Genomic DNA, 19,474 nt, shown 5'->3' on the forward strand with positions numbered 1-19,474 from the left:
TGGCTCTGCCGCAGTGACGATAGTAATGAGCAAAATGTGATGTTATTGTATATTCATTTACATTTTAAAATATTACATTATGATGTGCTCGTGATCTCTGGTACATTGAAATGAAATAATTATAAAGTAAGCATGAAAAAGAACTAAGAATCCGGGTTTATTTATTTAATTAAATATATGTGAACATGAGGAAAAGGGCTAATATGATATAAGATGTACTTTTTTTTTTTTTTGGGAGTAAACGATAATGTGGTAACTAAATTTCCGATATCTAGTTACAAGTGCTTATATATATAAATATATATATATATAATATATACACATATACTCATTATTCTTTGACGTGGAGCTTGAAATCTCCCATATTCTTAAAACATATCAATTTATATATATATATAAAAGAAAAGCTGCCCCATTGTTCACAAGCTGTCATGCCTCGTTTTCATTCTAGTTTTAATTTTAATTATCTTAAGGAAAAAAATTAAAATAAATATGACAAGAAAAAGCTAGTGACATTTTGTCTTGTCTCAGAAGAAAAAGGGATTAGTGGAATGCGTATTCCAAGTGGTCCCATGAGAGCAATCACGTGGAAGACTTAGACATTGACTCAATAATTGTTCTGTATCTACCAATTCCTCTTCCATTATCCAAGTTTCTTTCTCTTATTATCTTGAGTGGGAATTCCTTCCATTTTTCTCTTCATTGACTCTGTTCTTCCTCAATTCAAAAGATAAAGGTCCAAAAAACAAAGCTTCTGATACCTTCTAAATCTTCTTTCAGAGGTAAAATTGCATTCTGATTGTATTTGTTTCCATTTTGTGTTCATATTACAACTTCTTATATGACTTTTTCTGTATATTTAGTTTACACTTCTAGTTTTTATATACGAGAAAAGCTTCATGTTCTAAAGTATATCTGGTATTTTTGAACGTCTCAAATCAACATGACTTGTGTATTTTTGCGTGTGTGTAGTTTCCATACCCAAAAAACAGAGCAAACTATGAAGGCATCTTCTTACGGTGTTTGAGTATATGGAGAAAGAGTCAGTAATTCTAATAGTTTCTTATTTCATTGTGTTCATAATGTTACTAGCATCTTGTTTATTTATCTATTTTTGTCATTATAAAAATATTGAGTTTTACAAAGGTAATACAAATAAAAACTTCCTTAATTAAACTAAAGGAGAGTGCTACGTCCCCCTAAATATAACCTAGTATCAATTGACCTATTAAAACACTTTTGGTGAAAACTACACTAATTCATTCTAATCTTAGCCTTCAATCACAATGTTACCCTAATCTATATAATGCTACACTTGACGTCTGAATGTTAAATATAATTTTGTCAATGTGAAATTACTAAAATATGCTCCCCATTGTTCCACTTTTCCCACATCTTCATCCTCTCCATCTCTTCCCCTGCCTGCAAATTCTCAATGGCCAGACCACCCATGCTTGGAAATGAAAAAAAAAAAAAGTGCAAAATTCTTAGAGGAGGAGTTCTTGACTATTTTTCTCTTGCATTTTACTTGAGGAAGAGAGCTATAAATATATGAGACTATGACCACAATTTGCAACTAGAATTCCATGAGTAAGGAGTAAGAAAAAGGCAAGAAAATAATATAAAAATAATCTTGAAATCATGCATGGCCTTGTAATCTTTAACAATTGTTAGTCCACTGTATCCCATAAAATCTAGAAAATAAGAATAGAAGTAGCCATTTCATATAAAGAAGGAAATGAAGTTTGTTTTGAAAGTTGACTTGAGGAAAATAGACCTGTTGGCTCTTTAATGCACCAGAATCACAGCTTAAAATATCATAATTTGAATGAGGATTATGTTGTTAGACAATTATTCTCCAACAGTTCCTGTCCAGTTGGGGAGTAAATACCCAACATATTTTGCTTGTTGATAAATCTTTCAAACTTCAGTGGAGCTAATGCCTTGGGGACGACATTGATAGCTTGGGAATGAGTTGCAATATGACTTAACTCCAGCATACTAGCTTCTAACCTTTCCATGTAATGTCCTTGAATTTCAACGTGTTTAGTTTGATCATGGATTCATGGCTATAGGATTCTTTAGCCAACCTCACATCTACGTTTCCTCATAAGTATTCTTGATTCCTCAAATAATCTCTTTAATCACCCACATGCCATGATCAACAGCTCAAAATTCATATCACCACGTTTATGGGCCCTGGTATGGAGTCTACTACCTTGAGTAGGATGAACAACATAGTAAACCCAAATATATTGAAGAACAAAGAAGAGAAGAAACGAGTAACAGGATATAGGAATAGAAATGTTTTAACGGCTGTCCGGTTGTTCAAGATTTTGGATGGAGCCCTATTGGGGGGTGTTTGATAAGGAACAAGTAACCTCCCAAAATTATGATTCTTTCTTTCAGTTATTCTGTTTTGTTGTGAGTTATTGACACACATGATGAAAATGCAATGATTGCCAAAGAAAATTCTTGAGGTTGAGGTTGGCATATTATTTGTCCTTGTCAATTGTAAACACTTTGATTTGAGTTTGAAATTGATTATGAATTATGATACTAAAATTTTTCAGTGATTTGGGGCTTCACTTGTTTCATTATAAGATAGAGCTAGGTATGCCTAATACAGTCATTAATTAGAGTGATGAAACACTTGGTTCCTAACATGGTGGGAATCTGAGGAGTTCAAACATCATTATGAATTAAGGTTCGTGGCTGGGAAGGTTTGCATGGGCAAGAGGGCTTGTGACTCTTTATAAGTTTAGAGACTTCACAAACTTAACATTGAAATGAACTATTATTCTTCTCATATAAATTATGGAAAAATGTCTTTCTGTTTAAAATTTGGATGACCCATCTATGAGTGCCGGAACATTCTTTTGCTGTGGAACTATGTAAAGGCCCCCTGCGCTCCTTAGAATGCCCAATCACCCTCCTTAACTCCCTGTTTGGTTGGAGGGGAGGAGCTCCCCTCCCCTTGTCCTATCTAAACAAGGCAAGGGGAGGGGGCCCCTCTCCCCTTGTTTGGCAAAGGGATGAGAGGAAAAATTTTAGGGGAAGTGGTTCCTCCCCTCCCCCTCCCTCTCTCCCCTGTCGCCTCCCCTCTCGTCTATTAAAATCCCTCTCCTCCCCTCCCCTCCAACCAAACATAGCGTAAAGCAAGGATCTAAGAGTAGCAGCAATTAGCTTCAAAGTTAGTCATGCAATTACGTTCTTTGGTTTTGCTTTAAGAGTTACTGGCTATCTTAGGCACCTACAAAACATTGTATGAAATTACTCCCTCCGGTCCACAATGTAGGATACTTGCAGCATGCATCACACATATTAAGGAAATTCAGTTTTTTTTTTTTTAAATCTCATCAGAAATTGACTCGTGTTAATATGGAAAGGTATTTCTTAAAACTATAAAATGTCCTACATTTTAGACCAACAATAGCTCGTGGAAGTATGTTACATACCAGAGGGAGTAAATCTTTAGATTGATAGATATTAGGTTAATTTTGCTCTTGCTTTGATTTGCCCGCTTATCTATCTTAATATGTACCACTTCTTAAAATCATAGATCATTGTAGCTATGATTTTCAAGTTTTGATCATATTGTGGATCCACTAACTTCATAGTTAGTATGCTGGAGAGTTGGATAGACTGACTATAACCTCATTTGCATGTTAGATGTTGACCTTCCCTGTTAATGCTCCAAGCAACATTCTCCAATGTTTGGTGGATCTAGTGAAAAACGAAGCTCACTACTTATGTTGTTTGGAGAATCATGTTGAAAATTTTGAGAGAAAAAAGAAAATACTTGCTGCAAAACAACAGGATGTGAAGATAAATATTGAAAATGCTAGTGGTGTTTCAAGAGTTAAGAATGAAGCTCAGCAATGGATACATGAAGCTGATAGTCTTATTGAAGTTGACACAGAAACAAAGAAGAAATGGTTTTTTGGCTTGTGTCCTAGTTGCTACCGGCAATACCATAGTGGAAAGGAGTTGGCAAAGAAGACTTTGGAGATTGATGAGCTATTGGGAAGATGTAGTTTCAACATAGTGGGAGGTCCAGTTGATCTTCCAAGCTTAAAATACCATTCATTACCAAGCTTTATTGATTTTGAGAGCAGAAAGTTAAATTTCAAGATTTGTTGGAGGCATTAGAAGATGAAAATTGCAATTTGATTGGATTGCAAGGCATGGGGGGCACAGGTAAAACCTCAATGGCAATAGAAGTAGGTGTTAAACTTGAAGAATCCAAATATCATAGCGTCATCCTTCTTGATGTGTCTAATCCTCCAGATTTCAAAAAGATTCGTGGTGAAATTGCAAGGCATTTGAATTTAACATTAGAGGAAGGAAAGGAAAAAGAACATTCAAAGACAATATGGTCTAGAATTACTAATAAGAAAGAAAAGCTTCTTATAATACTAGATGATGTATGGGAAGAGTTTGATCTTATAAAAGACATAGGCATTCCATCTAGCCACCAGCACAAGGGTTGTAGTGTATTGATAATTAGTCGTAATTTGAATGTTTGTGAAGTAATGGGTTGTCAAAGGATGATTCAACTAGATATGCTGGTTGATAAGGAAGCATTTAATCTTTTTCTAATACATGCCAATACTTCCTCAAGTCGTTTGAAGGGCATAGCACAAAACATTGTGAAGCAGTGTGGAGGTTTACCAATTGCAATTGTAGCAGTAGCAAGAGCTTTAAGAAATCGGCCTTTAGCAATTTGGAGGGAAGCTTTGAAAACCTTGCAAAATTCCAAGTCAATGATTGATGTTAATCAAAATTTGACGAAGATTTATAAATGTTTGAAGTTAAGCTATGATAATCTAAAGAATGAGAAGGCCAAAAAACTCTTTTTGATATGTTCTATTTTCCCAAAAGATTTTGAAATTTCTATAGAACTTTTGAGTAAAATTGGTATTGGAGTAGGGCTTTTTGGGGAAGTGGAGAAATACTGTACAACAAGAGGCAAAGTGCTTGCGGCTATACAAGAACTTGTGGATTCTTGTTTATTATTAAATCTTCAAGATGGGTTGGTAAAGATGCATGATTTAGTTCGTGAAGTGGCCTTATGGATAGCTGACAAAGACATTCAAGTGATCATGGATTTTAAGACAACTATAGAAGCCAATCTGTGATATTTGTTTTGGAACTCTGAAGACTTTCCCAATCAATTTGATGGCACGAATTTGGAGATTTTTATAATAAATGTAAATGGTTCAGAGGATTTGAAGGTCCCATATTCATTCTTCATAGAGATGACAAAGCTCAGAGTATTGCATTTAAAATGCACTTATGTTCACTCACAAATTTTAGATTCATCATTGTTATACTCACTTCAATCATTAATGAATATCCAAACTCTTTCTTTGATGAATTTGAAATTAGGTGACATTTCTATTTTGGGAAACTTACCTAGTCTTGTGACTCTTGAGTTGAATCATTGTTCAATCATTGAATTATCAGAAGAAATTTTGGGATTAAAGAGGTTGAGATTGTTGGAGATAAGAGCATGTAAAGTTAAAATGAATAATCCTTTTGAAGTAATTGAAAGGTGCTCGCAACTAGAAGAGTTGTATTTTGTTGATAATGGGAATTTCATAAATGAAAATATAGATTTTCAAAATTTATCTCCTCTTACATTGCAAAGATATCAGATATCTTCTATTGAACTTCTAGAAGAATTTGAAAAGTATGGTTTAATATCAAGATACTTCTTTCCACATGATTTAAGACCTGTAATCTCAGAGGAAACTTTTAAGCAACTTGTAGGAGCTGCTGAGCTTCTTATATTAGGAGGGTATGATGAAACAAGATGGAAAAATCTTGTCCCTGATATTGTTCATATGGAATGTGGAGGCATGAACGATTTAATTATCCTTCATATGTATTCTTGGCCTGACATACAATGCTTAATTGATACTAGAAATCATTATTTTGATGTGATTGCCTTCTCCAAGTTGATTGAGCTACATCTCTTTGAAATGGATATTGAAGATTTATATCGTGGTTCTCTTCCATCTGGCTTTCTTGAGCAACTAGAGACTATGGAGTTAAAAAGCTGTCTAAAGTTGCAGAACATGTTATTTAATGGCAAGTTAAACCTTTGTCACCTTAAGGCCATGGAATTGAAAGGTTGTGTAGCATTGACATCGATTTTCCAACTATCCACTGCTCGAAGCTTAGTGCTATTGGAAGAATTAACAATTAATGATTGTCATGCACTAGAACACATAGTTTTCAATGACAGCTCAAAAGATGAAATAGTGGGTGATGACAATGGTTATGATCAAAAGAGTCATGACTCATTGTTCCCAAAATTGAAAACTCTTAGAATTGCAAGATGTGACAATTTAGAAATGATATTACCTGTTCTTTTTGCTAGAGGTCTTCCTCCTTTGGAAGTTATAAGCATATGTGAATGTGAGAAATTGAAATACATGTTTAGTCAGTATAGAGAGGAGGACCATGTTTTGCATCAAAATGAACAGGTGGTAATGCTCCCTTTAATGAAAGAAATGAAGCTCTCTAGAGTTCCAAGTTTTATTGACATTTATCGAGAACATTGCAAACTCATGTCTTCATCAATGCAAGGGTCATCATCTTCAGTTCCAACAGATATTGCCAATGAGACACTTCCGAATCCTAATGCACATGCTTGCTCTTGGGCTCCTATATGCTGTTTTCCACATGAATCTAAGGCCACAAGCGAAGAGACTAAGGCCAGTGCTACTATTTCTAAGGAGGAGAAATTGGCTGACCTGACAACCCCCCTGGTATGTTACACTAGGCTCTTTCTTTTTGTTTAACGTTTTCTATTATGAATAGCTAGCAAAAATCTACTTATTTAAAATACTAGATTGAGGGTACCATACTTAGCATATATTCTAAGATGAGACGTATGTTTATGGTTTTTGAATGGTGCTTCTTATAAATTTTATTATATACATTGATATATTGATGATTGATGATATTTGATAGTTAATATTGTGTAGATTGACCATAAAAACTTGAAGAGCTTACTATGAGTGATAAAAAGCTTTTACAGAAAATGTGATGGATTTGAATGTAGTTGTAACACCTCTATATGTCGTTGACTTGATAATGTTTAAAGAGTGTTCTGTTGCACTGCTTAATTATGTGTCTAGAATCTTAAAGTTTATGTATCTAGATAAATGTGTGTTGTTTGAAATATAAATGCATTTCATTTATTCAAAAGACTACAAAAAGCCATGTATATAGAAAAAGAGATCAATAAATCCCTAAATAAAAGCCACTCAATCAGCTATCTAAGAAAACCTATTTACAACTAAATGATAACACATTACAATAAAAAGATATACTCTTGTCTTAATGTGGTTCAAGTATTTGAAAATGCATTATGCATGTTATGGTCATTAAAAGAAAAATCCTGAAATAATAATTGGGCACAGGATAAGGGAGGTGAATGCTATTTTTCTTAAATTTGATAGAAAAACAAAATGCTGGGCTCTAATGGGACAGCAAGAGCATAAAGTTGGAGTAGCAGAGATGAGAATGTTACGATGGATGTGCGGACATACACGTAAAGATAAAATTCGAAATGAGCACATACGTGAAAAAGTGAGGGTGGCACCTATTGAGGAAAAAATGGTAGAAAATCGGTTGAGATGGTTTGGGCATGTACAAAGAAGACCAAGGGAGGCACCAGTGAGAAGAGTGGAACATATAACTTTGAGTCCGATTAAGAGAGGTAGAGGAAGGCCTAAGAGAACACTCTTGGAAGTTGTTGAACGTGATCTCTTAATTAATAATATTTCTAAAAGCTTAATAAATGATAGAGCACAATGGCGTCTTGCAATCCATGTAGCCGACCCCACCTAGTGGGATAAAGGCTTGTTGTTGTTGTTGTTGTTGTTTGATAGAAAAACAAAATCTTAAACTATTATCTCAAGCCTTGAAAGAGAATCATTGTTTGGGGTGAACATTGATCTAACAGTAATTATTTTTTGTAGGGATTATATAATACAGCTCAATGCATTAAAAGACAATTGTTCCACTTTCGTAATATCAAGAAGATGAAACTTGTAAACTTTCCAAATTTATTATCATTGTTCTCCCTGTCCATTGCATCAATGATAATGTGGGAAGAATTGACAATTGAAAAGTAGGATGATTTAAAGCACATGATAACAAATGATGTAGATGATCGTAATGATCAGATCACCTATAAGTCCATTTTCCCAAAATTAGAGAAGCTGGAAATTTGGGATTGCAAGGATTTAGAATTTTTATTTCCATCCACATTACTTGGAGGACTAAAAAATTTAAAATTTTTGACTATCAAGAATGCTCCTGAGCTTAAATATATTTTTGGGAAATACCCTCTTGAGGATCATTTGTTAAATTTGAATCAAAACGATGAGCTTCAATTTGATCTCCCAGCTTTGGAGGTCCTTTGCCTTGGAGATGTACAAAAGATCATTAGCATTTGTGCCATGAATTATTACTTGACATGGCCGTCTCTACATATGGTTGTTCTGGACAATTGCAACATTGAATCTTTCACTGATTTGATGGTTTGTTCAGATGAAGGACGATTGAAGTGGAAAGCTATGAAGGTAACACTTCTAATTTCTACCATTTTATCTATTTGTTACATAGAATTTTGTAATTTTAGACAAGCAAAATTATTTTTGACTCCTAATTTCTTGAGATTTTGAAAGGATTTTCTTAATGAAATATTCTAGCTAATACATGATTTACAAGAGTTAAATGAAGGATATTTAAATGTTTGTAGGAATTAGATGCATCAAGAGGTGGGATTCCTCCTTTCCAAGCATCTCAAAATCCTTTGCTTCAACCACTGAACAATATTAGAACAATGAGACTTGTGAGTTGTTCACGCTTAGTATCATTGCTAGCTCTACCCATTGCATCAAAGATTTTATTGGAAGTTTTGATAATTGAAGAATGTCATGAACTGAAGTGCATAGTAGCAGATGAGGAAGACGCTCAAGCTCTCATGAACTTCAATTCTATATTCTCAAAGTTGAAAGAGTTAAATGTTTCAAGATGCCGTACACTAGAATATTTATTTCCAGCATCTTTGTTTAGATCTCCCACACATTTGAAATATGTGACCATCGCTCATGCTCCTAAGTTGAAATATTTGTTTGGAACGAGCCATCATGAAGATTCATCTCATGAGAGTCAAAATATTGAGGCTTATATTGATTTCCCAGTTTTAGAAAGCTTAAACCTTGAAGTTATACCAAATCTTGTCAGCATTTTCCCTCAAAACTACTATTTGACAGGGCTGTCTCTAAAGTCTATTGTTTTGGATATGTCTCCTGAGTTTATTATTAAATCTTTTACTAATTTCATGAGTGGTCGGCATGCAAGTCAATGTGATTCCACAACCTCAAAGGTATGACTCTCTCTAATTTTTCCTTCTAGTCTCAGTATTTGTTTTTCCCCCCAATTAACGGGTTAAATTTGATCGATATTACTCAGTATCAAAATGTTATTTGCTAGAAGGTTGACCAATGCATTTATATGCAACAATGTATATTAATTTTAACTTGGACTAGTTATGGATTAAATTTTGTCACAAGGCAACCTGTGGAATTTATTTTCTCTCTCATGGAACTTACAGGTAATTGAGAATCGCATACAAACTATGACAGATCTTACAGTACATTACTCCAATGTAGAAGACATTTTTAATTTGGCACAATCGAAGTTTGAGAGAAATAGGGAAGGACTTGAACCAGTGACATCAAGCTTAGAATACTTGACTTTGGGAAACCTTAGTGAGTTAAGGAATATATGTGAGGGCCCAAAATATATTTTAAGCCTCAACAATCTTAAGAAACTAAATATTACATCATGCAAAAAGCTTAAAACTGTCTTCTCTATCTCCATATTGAGAAGTCTGCCTGAGTTGTGGAAGCTAGAGATATCTGACTGTGAAGAACTAGTTCACATTGTTGGAGAGGATATTGAGGAAAATGCTAGTGATCGTTTGTCTCATGAGCCATGCTTTCCGAAATTACATGAACTGCATGTTAAGTCTTGTAACATGTTGAAATACCTGTTCTCTATCTCAATGTCTGGTATACTTCCCAACCTTATGTTTTTGAGCATAAAAGAAGCCTCCAAGCTTAAACATGTAATTATTTCACATGTTGAGATGAAAGAGATGGTGATGACAGATGTGCTTCCAGAGCTATATTATCTGATTTTTGAGGAACTTCCTAGTCTTGTTGATGTTTGCCATGGGATTGATTTTCAAGCTGTACGCATATCTTCTGAAGTATATAATTGTCCTAATTTTTCTTTTTATGGTACGCATTTAGAAAAGTCTCTCTTTAAAATCAATAATTATTGTCACTCTTCAAAATTGAAAGTTATTGTGCAAGGTTAAATATAACTTTGAAAATTCTACTTGCAGAAAATAGTACTACACATCTTCAAGTTGGCCTTGGAAATCTAGATTCTAAAGTTCAGGTGGCAAAAGACGAGAATCTTTCTTCGCATCTCAATACCCATCAATTTGGTATGAGAAAAGCTGAAGGGAGCCAAGACTTGGAAACACAACAATCTTCAATTGGCTCACCAAACTTAACAAGGGTATATCTATATCAAATACTAACTTAATAGAAATAGACATTTTATGTCATCTTTTACTAATGAGTTCAGCTTAACCAGAATTTTTCCTTTTTTCTTTTTCCCTGTGGTATTTGTAAGGGTATAAATAAGAAATCAAAGGAAATTGTTGAAGAGAACATTATTTCAAAGATGCCAACAATAGAAAATTTATCATATGATTCAGAGTCTGTAGGACAACTCCTATGTGTTAACTAAGCTCTTTACAATATATTCTTCTATGTTTTAGTCTTGGTCATAACATATAGAAGTAGTAAAAAAATAATATTGCTTTCGGATAATAAGGCAAAGAAATCATCTATATTGTAGACTAATAAAGTAGGGTATTCAATGGTTCTAGAGGGTTTTAAATCAAGAAGAACTATATCAAAAAATCAATTAACTGATTTAAAACCAAGAAATGTGACATCAACAAGGCCATAATCTACTCTCTCACTTTTATATCCCTAAGGATGAGATTTTTGTTCTTTCTAATTAGATATATAAATTTAAGTTAAATGGCTTGAACTTACATCTCATGCTTATTCTTCTTTGAGTAGCATGAGTTGATCAGCAGAGAAGGGGGGAAAAAATAAAGTGATAATGATGGACCCACAAGTACTAGTTGACTTGTACACATTATAATGATTCAACTCACATGGAAGATATATTTTCAATGCGTTATAATCATAGGGAAATCCAACTTACATATCAATAGTTTTGTGTAGGTTGTTGAAGTGACACCTAAAGAAGGGCCATCATCAAATACCTCACATCCTTGCCCCTTGGATTCTACAAAGGTGGGTCTCTTGCAACCTTTTTGGCATATAATAGTTGTCTTATTCCTTGCCCCTTGGAAATCTAACTCAATGATCAATGGTTTCCAGCCAATGGCATTGGTTCCTATGAGTCCCATTCTCATTGCCCTTCCTACTGAAGGCAGTTCTTTTACAATCATAGAAATTTTTGAAGAGGAAGAGGAAGAGGAAGGTAAAATCATAATGTCTCTTTTTTTAGGTAAATGATAAGAAACTTCATTAGTACCAAAATAATAGGCTTTATAGTTACAAACAAGAGCAATTGGAAGGACAATTAGAAGCCCTCTTTTTGGAGGGGTTTCATCTAATTCATCCTTCATGCAAAAACCTACAAAGAAAACAATCTTAATGTAAACCTAATCATTCACAAAACCAAACTTTTTGCAGAAAACTCTCTTCAACAAGCCTTTATTTTTGACTTGCACATCTATTACATCTAGCTCTGAGTTCTTGTTTTATCACTCTAGACACTATCTATATAGTCAAGTTATTCCTACTATGAATACGAGTGTCTCTCTTTCCATGTATGGTATATCACTGTAGCAAATTTCTTTGAAGCAAATATTCCTTTGGTTTCTTATTTTGGGTATGATAGGTGGTTTGATAACTATCTGCCGTTGCCGACGGGGCATAAAGGAGGTGAGTTCTTTGATACCAGAGGATCCACAAATCACTTGTAGAGGGGCTCCTTTACCTCTAATCAATGCTCCTTTGCTTGAGACTTCTATTCAGGGTACTTTCCATGATCTTTGAACAAAATATTTCATCATTTGATTTGCTAACTATATTACTTCATAATTTTTCATAGGTGGCCATTTTGTGCTGCCCACAGTGATGATTTTGATTGAGCAAACTTCTGAAATGATTTTCTATTGAATCTTGTGCCATTGAAAGCTTCAACAAGCCTTGAGAGAAATGTTTCTCTTAGACATCCGAGAGAACTTTCTCTTGGACAAAAGTCCAAGAGAAAAATTTCTCTTGGCATTATTCAAGAGAACTTATTGAATTTCTCTTGGAAATATGTGAGGGAAAACTTCTCTCAAATTTTTGAGAGAAAAATGATGCAGAATTATTTTCATTATATATTCCATTCCATTTTCCTATTTCTGCTAAACCTTTTTCGTGGATTTGATTGAAAGAAAAGTTCCCCGCCATTACACAGGTGCTTTCTTTCTAATTTTCTAACACTTTTCTCTTAGAATTTCTCACTATTTTTTTTCATTTTCTTTGAGAAATTCTACAAGAAATTCCATAATAGAGCCTTTTCAATAGTACTTTTCTAAAAAAAAATCTAGACAAAGTTATTGCTTCTTGTAGTGAGACTCTTCCATTTATCCTTCCAAGACTATTTATGGTGAGTTTCTTTGATGTCTTTCAATGAATTTTGTTTGAATTATTTATTTGTAATTGAGTAGACTGTTGGAATTTCTGCAATTTCTTCTAGGGTAGAGGTAGGTTCTATGTAGATGTGAGAAATTATGTAATGGATTTGAGGATCCTTAGATTGAAACTCACCTCTTTATAGTACGAAGGACTTGTATGTTGGCGAAACAAATGGTTTATCTTAATTAATTTTGGATAGTTTTCATCCAAGCTTTGCTTCATTCAGAGGGAAGTGATCAAGATGATGTTGGAACTACTAACCAGTTGATTCGAGAAGCTGTTGATACTATTCAAGTTTCTAAGAACTCTAATGCACTTGCTATTGTCCCGAGCAAGGATGGTAATGTTGAAACCATTGGGCCCCTCACCACTTTTTTTGAGCATGCCAGTGATGGGATTACTGAGGAAGTGAGTCTAGTTCAAAATGAATGTGAGGTAATTCTTCATGCTTTGATGACGATGAGATCACTAGAGAGAGTGATGCTTCTAGTTTTGATGAACTATTGAGGGATAATACTAGTGGGCACGGTGGCCAAGTAAATAGAAGTGGGGATTTTGGTTGCTAGTCTAAGTGCCTTGGAAGGAAGAGAACGAGAGTCTTCATATTCTAAAGGTCATACACCTAATCTCACTACTATTGATCATGCTACTTTGCAAATTTTTTGTTATATTTGTTTTCATAATTTGATGATTTTGTTAGGTCGACCTATTAAATATGCATGAAAAAGTTAGATGTTCAGGTTTTACCACCACAGTTGCCTTCACCTTCACCTCTTTCTTCTTCTCTAGAGACGACGCCTCCTTTCTCCATGACTGATTATATGTTTTAACGGTTCCTGGGTGCAAGAGATAGTTAATATGATGAATTAGAGGGTGTTGAGCCTTTCTTGCTTGCAAAGGTGTTTAAGAGTCATCCACAGCTACGTCTTCCTAAGAGAATCGAAGCACTCGAATTTTGTGCTTTTCCTAGAGTGTTGTTGGATATCTTGAACATTTTGGCCACTAGAACTCCCTTATCAATCACTGAGTCAGACAAGAGGTTATGGTAGAAAACTTGGAGGATGCTTCTACCCTTGGTTTTGACAACAATTGGCTAGAGTCTATCAAGACCAAGGTTTGGTTGTGATATATCTTGAAGCTCATCATGCCCTAGAGCTTCTGAAAGGATTGGGTAATAAGCTCAATGCCATGAAAAAGAGCTACAACTATCTGTGAGCAGGAAGAAGAGGCTGCTTTAGCCGTGCAAGTGGCTCAAAAGGAGTTAGAGAGGCAGCCCAAATCATCTTGACTCAGCACAACTCGAACATGCTAATGTTAAGACACGTCATAGCCAGCTCTTGGAGGCACAACAACACATTTTGGCTCAACAAGATGAATGTTGGGAAGCCATTGCTGCTAAAGATAAGCATTTTGATTTATAATTAAGATTTTATTGTGTGCTTTGTATTTTGTTTTCTCTGTTGTGATTAATGTCATACTTAAAGTAAGGGCGGTGATGAAACATAATGCTGCAAGATTTGTGCTGTATATTGTATATAGTTGTCTTTGTTCAAAGGTTTATCACATGCAAGTATAAACTTTACGCGCATGACTTCGATTGAGTTTTGATATTTGATACTATCTGCCATTTGTAATTCGCGAGTTATCAATGACAGGGCATTTGTTTACCAAAAAATATCCAATTGCTGTGCAATGTGATGCTAACATTTTTGCTTAGAGGAACAAGTAGGTTAACCATTGTCTCCTTTCTCAAGTCTGGGAAATATATGTGCAGTGGAATATAAGGTGAAATTTCCTAAATTTGGTGTTGTTTTTATTAAATTTTTTTTGTGCATTGTTAATGACCAAAGTCTACATTGTATTGAAATTGGGAGAATTACATTCAGGGTCCCCAAATGATTTACAATAGCAATGAGGGCTTAGAACAAAAAAAAAATTAGCATGAGACAATTACAATTAAATCGCTGAACCTTGTCTTGTGCATCATTAACCTTTTGTTATTTTGGTTCTCAGTGTCATCTTTTTTCCATCTGGGCCTCTAAATGCAATTCTCCCTTTTCCCCCCCCCAAACAAGCAAATATTTGTTATTTTTGATAGACCTTTGCCTTGGAGATGGTAGAAATTGCTGTGGCATCATGTTAGAGCATGAAATAAGCATAACTTGTCCTAATTACCTCCAATTCCAATAACATATTTTGGTACTCTTATTTTTTTAAATTTTGGTCAACATTTAAACCTCCATATCTTGAGTGAAACTAGTTTTTATTTTAATAGAAGATATTCCTACTTTACCAAATTTAGAAATGGACTATTATTGTTTTCAAGAAGTAGGGCAGTTGAGAATTTTTTTTTTTTCCCTTTTGGTTACTCATTATGAGAGGCTAACTTTTTCCGTTAGACACAATCTTGCACAGTGGTAATTGAGAGTTTTAATGTGATGAAGAAGAAAGGAACACTGATAGAAGAACAAGGAGCTCACCTCCCCTTTATTAAAAAAATAATTACATTATAATAATTTTAAATATAATTTGTTTTCAAATTATGTTGTAAATATTTTCTTATGATTTTATAAAAAAATACGTTACAATATTATTTGTTCGAAAAACATCTCATTTGTTATTGAATAAGCTTAACCCTCTATTGATTCAGGCCTAGAGAATAAAAGGCAATAAAGAGAAGATTTGCCAAGCGATTTTTGCAAGAAAACTAAGAAAAAGTCTGGCCTTTACATTCAAGAGTTTGTTTCACACTCCCAACATCGTGTCAAGTACCTGTGCAGTAAGTAGTGACACTACCAAAAAATGATTTTACAATTTTTGTTTGAGATGAAGCTATTCTCAAATTACTCTTTTTTTATTATTATTTATAGGCATCCTCCTATTAGAGAAAATCTTGTTTGAGCCATGAACATACATTAAATATGAACACCTCTCTCAGTAAAAATTTAATTAATCATATTATAAAAGATTAATATTTTTTTTCCAGGCTTAACTCCCATTGGCTCTCAATTACTTTTATTAAGGTTTTGGAATAAATTCAACAGATTTTCGGATATCATGAGTCCCTTTTATTTGTCATGCGTGAGGCCTATATTACTGGGCCTCACAGAATAACAGCTTAAACAACGATGCGAGACCAAGGATTTACATGGAAATACACGTGATGTTGCAAGAATTGCAGATTTTCGAATATCCCAGATCAGTCCCTTTTCTTTGTCATGCATTAGGCCTTTGATTAAGGTTTTGGAATAAATTCAACAGATTTTTGAATATCCCAGATGAGTCCCTTTTCTTTGTCATGCACTAGGCGTATAATACTGGGCCTCACAGAATAACAGCTTAAACAACAATGCCAGCCCAAGGATTTACAGCCCATGGAAATACACGTGATGTTGCAAGACTTGCAGTGAAAAAAATAACCTGTTTCATTATTGATTTGTATACCCTCTTTTATTCATTATTATTAAACTAAAATATATAAAATGTAAATTAATAAACTAACTTAGGATTATTATATTATTCAACAATAATGTTCATTTTTTTCCAGCTTGATGTAAATAACGTTAAGTTTCCTTGGCGAATACAAGAGAGAGTTGTAATTGTGAAAAAGGTTGACAAGATGGGAAATGAAGATAGCTAACTAACCTACTTTGAAAGGCTATATGAAAAATACAGAAATATATATATATCTATATATATATAAACCACTCACGTTTCCTACTACATAAATTTCAATTTAATACTTGTTTTCAAAGAGTATAAATGTTAACTAACGTTGATATACGTACATTGGAGCGTGTGAATGGTTCCTATTAGATAAATGTGTAACCAAGATACAGTAGTTTTTTAAAGTTATCCCCATTAATAAATATAAAATACACGTTCAAATGTACATTAAATTTGTACTGCATTGTAAGCATAAATTAAAGTTATCCCATTAATACAACAAATCAAGGAGGCTGAATTTTGAGAGGACACACACACAAAGCATATCTTCAATAAATTAAAGAAGTTTCATGGCTTCTTTATGCTTTTCTTGTCCTCTTACTCTTGATCCCTAAGAAGGAAAAAGTATTTTAGGATGCTTGAAATTCATTAGAGAATTGATAATGGAAATAAAATAATTTCAAAAAGTAGCGCGCACACACACACACACACAAAGCAAGAAGCAAAGAATACGGACTATGACATCAAGAAGAGATTGATGAAACTTGTTCTTCTTTTTGGCCAAACAAAGACTAAAAGGATCATCTTTGAGTGGCACACACTCTTGTGAGATTCTTGCTCTCATTATAATTAAGCTACGGAAACAGATACCTCTCTTTACAATTCATTCATCGATCACTCTGAGTTCAAGTAGTTTGGCTTCTTGCTTTCACCAATCATCAATAAGTTCGATCCACTAATCACTGTCAAGACTCATCAATTGTTGCTTCTTCAATCTTTACAATCAAGGGTGTTATAACTAAACTATATCTCTGTGTATGTTTATGTTCTTTGCATTATATGCATAAGAATGATTTTCAGTGATATCATCAATAGTAGAATATTGTCAGCTCTTTCTATCCAATAATAAGTTTGATTAAAATGTTAAATGCTTTCTATGCTTCACTTATGTTAGCATTTAATTATATGTTAAAATCTTATTGGTTTCTTTAACCTTTTGGAGAGTTAATCAACTTAACAGTTGACAATTTGTCGGGATATATACAAAGCCTCAATAGAAAAATTTGCAGCATATATAGAATAAGAGTGGGCAAAAAATATCCTTATAATGGGAAACCTAAAACTTTGAGAAGTCTAGGTTCTAACTTTTTGCGGCCGTCACGAACTAATGATCTTGAAATACTTTTTGTGATTGTAGAAAAACTTAATAATAACTTGCAACATGAATAGTAAATTTCTTACGCTATAACTTATCCATGTAATTTTATTCAAAATTAAGGGTTAATAATATGATATGGGTCCTATATGGAAAAGTTTTACATAAAAATGTGGTTTATTTATAAGTTCAATGAACACTCTCATCTAAAAGACTCATCATTTGGGACCAAGCTCTTCCTTTTAAGTTTGTTCTCATAAGTCATAACAGAATATTATGAAACATATATAGTTCAAGTATAAACCATATATATCATGTCATTCCAAAGATGAAAAAAAATGAAACTCATAATTATCGATCCTTATAGTTTTATCAGGTTTTGTTTTTAGTCCTTGTAATTTTTTTCACTGTTTGTAATCCCTATAGTTTCAAAAAGATTGAGTGACATTTATTTTTTAGATCTCTATAATTTCCATTTTTTCATAATTTTAATCCCTATAAGGATTAAAAATACTGAAAAAACTATAAGAATTAAAAACAAAATTCAATGATATTATAAGGACTAAAGATTATGTTTTCCTAAAAAAAAACTTATTATATGGTCAATGCATGTATTATCGCTTTAGATAATATATATATAATATATATATATATGCTTTCATTTAATTATTATATAATTTTCCTCTTGCCCTATACATTTGTAATGATTCTTCAGTCATTAAAACTAAAAATTTTGTTGTAATTTGCGTGGCAGATTCTACATTATTGTCATCCTGCAGTGTGAAGATTTTCCATTTTCTCTTCATTATTTCGTTCTTCTTTAAATTAAAAAAAAAGAAAAACCAGAGGTTTCTTGCTGAACAACATTGAAATCTCTCCCAAAAAAGGTAAAGATTCATTTTGATAGCTTTTTTTTTATAGTTATGTCTATTTTGTAATTTTTGTCTTTAACATATAATAGGTTTGCACTTTTGGCTTTTTAATTCTGATCAATATACCTGCAATAATTATAATATTGACCTATTGACAATTAACATTCGTATGATCATAACTAGATAAGATGTTCTAAATTGTGTATTAAGAATACCTCTTTTTATTAAAAAAAAAATTTATAGCTAGATGAGTGATCAAATTTTCACAAATTCTCCCCTCTATGTTAATTCTGTCCTCATCATTCTATAGTTAATAATAATTATATTATATCAGAAGTATAAAATCATTCATAATATATTTGTAAAAGTAATAGGATTTATTGAGTTTTTTATAAGGATGAAGGCAACATGAATTTCACAAGGAGAATAACATTATAAAAATGGGAAAAAATGACAGTGAGTTTTATGGCAATAATAGCAGTCTCTCTCTCTCTCTCTCTCTCTCTCTCTCGCTCTCTCTCTCTCTCTCTCACTCACTCACACACACAATACTTAGAGAATTTTTAATAAGAAGTTATTTAGATATTTAAGCTTATATGATTAATGTACTTTTCCACAGGAGACTACTTAACATAGTGTGATTCTTTTCCATACTGTTAAGTTTACAAGAAAATGAAGAATTACAACCAAACAAAGAATTAAAGGAAAAATAATCTCAAGGACTATTGAAGTTAAAGAAAACAGCCCAAAAATAAAAAAAGAGGAAGAAAAGATGATCATATCTTTTACCAAAGTACAACAGGAAAAATGTTAAAAGCTCATAATTACTCTAAGTTCCACAAATTATTTACCTTTAAATTATTTTTTTATGCCAATTAATGAATGTTATATATAATCAGTTTAAATCTCATACCTTTTAGTAATTTTTATCCATTTTTCTTTTTCTA

At 33.2% G+C, this 19,474-nt stretch overlaps 2 protein-coding genes across 13 annotated transcripts; both read left to right on the plus strand.

Moving 5' to 3' along the window:
* Positions 1 to 647: 647 nt before the first annotated feature.
* LOC129296666 (uncharacterized) lies at positions 648 to 13,659 on the plus strand. 12 transcript variants are annotated; one of them, XM_054935251.1, is made up of 11 exons: positions 648 to 782; positions 973 to 1,042; positions 6,598 to 6,779; positions 7,998 to 8,603; positions 8,783 to 9,412; positions 9,641 to 10,331; positions 10,439 to 10,617; positions 11,361 to 11,432; positions 11,520 to 11,622; positions 12,046 to 12,183; positions 13,045 to 13,645. In XM_054935251.1, exons 4-11 carry the CDS (start codon positions 8,169 to 8,171, stop codon positions 13,338 to 13,340), a joined length of 2,544 nt encoding a protein of 847 aa, XP_054791226.1. In that variant the 5' UTR covers positions 648 to 782; positions 973 to 1,042; positions 6,598 to 6,779; positions 7,998 to 8,168; the 3' UTR covers positions 13,341 to 13,645. The 12 variants fall into 12 exon arrangements, 8 of the variants coding, with proteins under 8 accessions (XP_054791226.1, XP_054791229.1, XP_054791230.1 ...); XM_054935254.1 differs by having other exon boundaries at positions 8,428 to 8,603; positions 13,045 to 13,643; XM_054935255.1 differs by having other exon boundaries at positions 8,572 to 8,603; positions 13,045 to 13,643.
* LOC129296664 (disease resistance protein At4g27190-like) lies at positions 3,673 to 5,141 on the plus strand. Its single transcript, XM_054935247.1, has 2 exons — positions 3,673 to 4,054; positions 4,201 to 5,141. The coding sequence occupies exons 1-2, from the start codon at positions 3,673 to 3,675 to the stop codon at positions 5,139 to 5,141; spliced, it is 1,323 nt and encodes a 440-aa protein (XP_054791222.1).
* Positions 13,660 to 19,474: the final 5,815 nt, after the last annotated feature.

Source organism: Prosopis cineraria, unplaced genomic scaffold, assembly GCF_029017545.1.
Source record: "Prosopis cineraria cultivar Desert tree isolate PC_DT_omini unplaced genomic scaffold, ASM2901754v1 PC379, whole genome shotgun sequence".
Lineage (NCBI taxonomy): Eukaryota > Viridiplantae > Streptophyta > Magnoliopsida > Fabales > Fabaceae > Prosopis > Prosopis cineraria.